The 5,954-nt window shown below is 42.6% G+C and overlaps 1 protein-coding gene across 1 annotated transcript; it reads left to right on the top strand.

Moving 5' to 3' along the window:
• Positions 1-283: 283 nt before the first annotated feature.
• Positions 284-5,423, top strand: DYNLT1 (dynein light chain Tctex-type 1; the record flags this gene model as incomplete). Its single annotated transcript, XM_081998282.1, has 5 exons — positions 284-310; positions 3,336-3,377; positions 4,554-4,677; positions 4,891-4,968; positions 5,260-5,423. 5 exons carry the CDS (start codon positions 284-286, stop codon positions 5,328-5,330), a joined length of 342 nt encoding a protein of 113 aa, XP_081854408.1. The 3' UTR covers positions 5,331-5,423.
• Positions 5,424-5,954: the final 531 nt, after the last annotated feature.

The following is a 5,954-nucleotide window of genomic DNA, read 5'->3' on the forward strand; positions in this document are numbered from 1 at the left end:
CCCGAGACGCGAGGAGCGCATTGCGCAGGCGTAAAGCAAGAGGCGGGCGGGCGGAGCCCGCAGGAGTGCGCAGGCGCACTGCTAGCCTTTCGGGCCTCGCCGCCGGCGGACAGCGCTGCGCAAGCGCCTCGGGCGCTGTGGCCCGACGCGGGCGGGGCCGCGGAGCTGGAGGCGCAGGCGCACGCGCACAGCGAGCAACGGCCGGCGAGTGGGGCGCAGTGGTGAGGGGGCGGTGCAGGTGCCGGGCTGTCGCTTTGGCGGCGTGAGGGGCTCCACCGGGAAGATGGACGACTTCCAGTCGGGGGAGGAGGTAACGGACATGGCGGGGGTGGGGGGGTGTGCAGCTTCGGGACTGTCCCTTGCTTTCTCCTTTCGGGGGGCTGCGGGCCGGCGGAGGGTCTTAGGCGATTACCTGTCTGTCCCGGACCCCACCCCTCGGGCGACCTCGAGGCCGTTGGGAGCCCCCCGCCCCGCATCGCGCCGACCCGCTGCCGCATTCCCCCAGGGTGACGCCGGGGGTTGGCGGCGTGTCTGAGCGGCGCGTCCCCGGCAACGGCTGGAGACAGGCCCGGCCTTTGTTCCTGCCGCCCGGCGGGCCAGAGCCCATCCGGGAGCTCGCTGTCGGGAAGGAACAGCAGCGGGAACAGGTCTGGTCACCGGCCGGGCCGGTGGGCTAGCTCCTTGTCCGCATGGCGGGTGTTCGCCGGGCTCCTCTTCCGTTGGCATCGACCCACGCCTGCTTCTCTCCCGAAAGTTGCTTCTGCAAATCACTTAGAGAAAATGCTGCAGGAGCGTCATGGTTTCTGGCTTCACTAACAGAATGAAGCCGTGTGTTGTGGTGGAAGGCTTGCTGGTCCGGTTTAGATCAGCGTGGGGAAGACTCGAATAAGATGGTTTTGTACGGAAAGAAGAGTTCAAAGCAGACAGTCCGCGTGTTACAGGCGTACTAATGAGGCAGCTATCCCATTATACCCCATTAACAATGATACAAGGTCGGATAAATCAAGGGTCTTTATCGCGTTAAATGACTACCCAGCAAGTGTTCCTCTTGCAGAGGGACGGTTTTTCTGAGCTGTGACAATTTGCTGCATTGTTCTTCAACAGCTGCAGTGTGACTTAGTTAGACAATAGCAAAGCAATGTGAGGGATGAAGGTGTGTCAGGCTTGTGGTGTTCTAAAAGCCTTGTCCTGATTGCTGGGCCTGACCTGTGTTATAGAGTTACAGATATTTTTAAAAAATTGTAATTAACAGTTTTGAACATCAGTTTTATAGCTGTTTTCAAAAACGTCTTCAGAATTACTTAAAAATAATACTGCTTTGCAGTTTGCATTTTTTGCCTTGGAACTCCCCTTTTAAACAAGATATTGGAAACCACATCTGCTTTCCTTGAGCCCAAGGAACAGTTCAGAGAAATCACAGAGCTTCTGATTTTTTTCCCCTTTATTTTTTAATACAAAGAGTTCTTATATTATCTTATTAAAGGATGGAATACTGTTGTATTATTTGGCATCTCAGTTACAGCACACAAAGCTTGATAGCGGACTTTATGTTCTGTTTTGTCATGCATCTAAGCCCGTATACACTCATCACAAAAAAGGGAGAGGGTCCAGAAGCAACAGCAACTCTAGAACCAAATTCTCAAATGTATCTATGGCTCCTTCCCAGTTCTTTCCATACAAATTAGATTTCTAAATACATTTGAGAACTTAGGTTGAATTTAATTCAGTTTACTTTGGTGAGCTGTGTTTGTGTTCACTTAGAGGCATTTGTGAACAGAGTTATAGACTCTGTGAAGAAAAATTGGTATGTAGTTTATCGTCTTGCTTGACAGCATGCTTCCTGTCTGCCAGTGCGTCTGGCTTGTGTATTCTAAACTTATCCTCTATGGGAAAATATATTTTGATAATTATAGCTCTTAATTGGTTAAATGCAGTGGTGCACCTTAAATGTAAGCACCCGTAAAATTCAGTACTGTGAAAACAAATGAGGCATATTAAAATTATTTCAAAGTCAAGAAGCTGCAAATAAAAGCCAGTTTGCCACAGCACATAAAAGCTTTTAAAAATGTTGAAGTGTGCGAGGAGGTTGATGCCTCTGAATAGAGCAAAGGCATTGCTTGCACGTCTCCCAGGCCATGCTGTTTCTTCTGTCAGGGAGAACACTCAACAGCTCACACATTTCTGAATGTCGCATGTCATTGCAGTTGACTGGACTGTTCACCTTCTGACCAAGTGTTTTATGAATATAAATAATTCTCCTGAGCAGGTGTAACTACATCCTGCCCACACACATGAATTATGCTGTTATTCATGTTGCCACCAGGAGAAGCTGACAGACCTCCCAGTGAAAACTCAGTTGACATATGCTTGATTAAGTTAATTTTGGAATCCGTATTCAGTCCTCTAAAAATAATTAGTTTGCTGTTATGTGGATTTCTTTTGTCTGATTCCTTTCTTCTGGTTTGTGAAGTGAGGCTGTGAGATACCTGTAGTAAAAACGCGGTGCCTGGCTCGCTGCCATGCCATGCGAGATCCCGCCTGTTAGGTAGGGTTCCCCGGCTGTTTGATCGGCTGCGGGGGGTGGTGGGCTGCCCCCAGCAGTGGTGGTGGCTTGTTTTAACCACCTTACGTGGGAGGCAACAATAGCTGAAGGACTGAAACAGGAAAACATACTAATCATGCAAGGAAACAGGTAGTAGTTTTAAGGTTAGTAAAATGTTGGGGCCTTCTCTGTCCCCATTCCACGTGCTTAATCTCTACTCCCCACAGCCTGAGAGAAGGCTGAAGGTGGTGGGAAGTACAGCCAGCTAGATTTCCCCTTTGGTTTCCAAGGTGCAGTTTTCTTCTCATCTGCAGCTAAGATTGTCATGACAGCTTTTCCTTGAGCTGTGAATCGGTGTTTTGTCCGCATCAGTGCCCGGGAGATGTCGGTTTCATTCAACTGTAAGCTGTGTCTGAATGCTGAGGTTATCTCTGCAACCTCACTGTGAATTGTGAACATTAATGCTTATTGTAAAATGAGAATATATTTGTACAAAAATGCTATACATATTATTTTAAAATGCTTTCAAGTTAAAATTTGAAAACTTTGACTCAAAAGGCCAGCCAATAGTACTCCATCTGTTACTTTTCATTATTTGGCAAAGAATGTTAACTTGACTGGGTTCAGCGAGCCAGAGCACATATGAGCAAATAAAGGAGGACTCGGTATCTTCTGACTTGCAAGAAATCTGACAAGCATAAATTAAGCTTCTAGTGCGTGTTCTTAACAAAGCTTGAACTCTGTAAACAGAAGAATGTGTCCACTGATTATTTAAAATTCTATTTTTTTGTAGACTTCCTTTGTTGTTGATGAAGTCAGTAGCATCATTAAAGAGGTAAACTAACATTTTCATTTTGTTGGTGTGAAAGTATAGTATGTTGTATGCTAAAAAGCATTCAATAAAATTTGTTAACTGATATGTAATAGATTTCTAGAGAGGTTGCTATCGAAGTATAGATAATTGTTGATTTAACCAATGTACATACTTTAAGTGGAAATTATACCTAGCCTTAGTTCTGGTACATATTACAAATCCAAAAGATCATTAAAATAATTTCATATGCTCCTCTCTGGTTGCCGTGTATCCCTATTAGAATTTCTAGGGGAATATTTTATGTTAAACCCTATAGAGATAGATTTTATGTTTCAGTAACATATAGGGTTTTTTAATAGGCTGTCTGCATATGCATGTTACTGTGTTCTTTTGAGATACTTTTGCTGCAAAATGAGTTCTTGTTTGTTTGAAATGATTGAACTATTCTTGTTGCTAAGCAACATGGATTTCCTGTCTAGAAAATTTCCAGAGGGATTTGGGTTTTGTGTCCAGAATTCCTCTTGTAAACTAATGCGATCTTTTTCTTGTTGCAAAACAACTGTTTTGGACAGACTCTGTAAATTGAATACACATGCTTCTGGCTCTTCTGAATCTGAAATCATTTTGTGGTTATTTTTTAAACAATTTCTATGAGGAAAAAAATGTATCAATGAAAAACATGCAGCTTTAACGTACTTTTCTTTGTATCTTAAAGGGGAAATTATCCTCACAAGTAAAATGGATTATTTGGCTGAAGGCTTCTGCTTTATTAGTAGCCAGCAACTACATGGGTCTTTTGTTTTGATTTGGGGTTTTGTTTCACAGAAGTGATTCTGCTGAAAAACCTGAAGTTCATTTCCATAGAAGAATATGTGTGAATGAGCCATTGTTGTATGCCTTTTTTTACTCTCTTCAGGTCTGTTTAAATGCAAGAGCCTTTTCATAACTCTGGGTTCAGGACGTTGGAGTAGGAATTACGAATAAGCAAAATAGCACAAAATGAAGAGAGGGTGGAATCTGTGATATTTCCCCTGTGCCTGGCTCAAATGAAAACACTTACAAGATGGGACAAGCAATATTTAGGATTTTTTCTGTGGGTATGGGGTCTCATCTTCAGTGTTCCACGTTGGAATGGCTTAATGGGTGCCTTGTAGATTGACAACAGTGCAGCTTATTTTACGTGTTTGTTGCCAATAGGCCATAGAGACTGCAATAGGTGGCAATGCCTACCAGCACAGCAAAGTGAACCAGTGGACAACAAGCGTGGTGGAACAAACGCTAAGCCAACTCACAAAGCTGGGGAAGCCTTTCAAGTATATTGGTGAGCTCAACTTTCTCTTTTCTACTAAAGCTGGTTCAGTCCAGTGCACTGATGTGGGGTGGGGGAAGATCTTAGCAGGAACCATGTCTGTAAACTACTCATAAGCATGTATATATGTGTGTGTATATGTATGTACTAGGCTAAGCAAAAATGTAGCTAAATGTTAATTAATGTCAGTGATAAATTAATAAAAGCTTCTCTACTGAATAACAGTGACCTGTGTGATTATGCAAAAGAATGGTGCTGGGCTACATACAGCAAGCTCTTGCTTCTGGGACAACTCCAGTGACGGTAAGGAACACAACTGTTGGATTTTTCAGCTTGCAGCTTTAATGTTAGTCCGCTCAAGACTAGGCAGCATACTTTTCTTCTAAGTGCTATAGTTTTGGAGTAACTGCATACAGTTTGGTATTTTTTGCATTTGGGTGTGATGCTAACTCTGCTATGTATGAAATGCTTAGCTGTTGTGAAAGCTTCATTCTTAGGACTCATAGTGTAAACAATTACAAACATGCATATAAGGGTATGCATTTAATCACTGTAATGTTCTTCTTTCTCTGAAACCCCTTTTTCTATTTGTAGGAACCTGCACTGTGAGATGGGAGAATAAGACTATGTACTGTATTGTCAGTGCCTTTGGACTTGCAATATAATTGCCTTGAAAGCATTCAACCTTCTCTTTTCTACTCCAGCACTTGATTCCGTCTCTACTCAAGCTGTGAATACACTGAAGAACTTCTGTTTTGTACTTTTTAAGTAACTTTTTTTCTAATGTAGAAATGTGAAAACATGCTGTTACATGGTTTATGTTTGTATTTAGTATCGTACCAGTGTTGCCATACTGTCATCTTCAAGAACTTCTCTTCAAGGTGCTAATACTGAAATCTGCTGCAGTGTAAACACTTTCTGTAGATTTCTTTTTTTAAGACCAATGTAAATGAGACACCGACTTTCACACTTTGTACTCTTGGTTAGCATTAAATTATTGAAATTCATAACTGTTAGTGTGCCTCATTTAAACTTAAGTCTTTTGTTCAAAAACTTCTCTTAAAAAAGTTTAAACTTCTCGAAAGAGAAGTTCCAGTTCTTTTAATTCTCTTCAGGGTAGTTGAGGTATATACCAGAATACAAAGAACTTCCATAATTTTGCCAAAGTCGCTACAAAATTGCAAAAAAATGAGATGATGTTTATCAGAAAGTAACCTGGCTGCTGTTTAATCTGATTGTATGGTATTTAGGGTGTGGAATGATAACAGAAATAACTCATCATCATTGAA

Source organism: Phaethon aethereus (assembly GCF_964289735.1).
Source record: "Phaethon aethereus genome assembly, chromosome: 3".
Taxonomy (NCBI): domain Eukaryota; kingdom Metazoa; phylum Chordata; class Aves; order Phaethontiformes; family Phaethontidae; genus Phaethon; species Phaethon aethereus.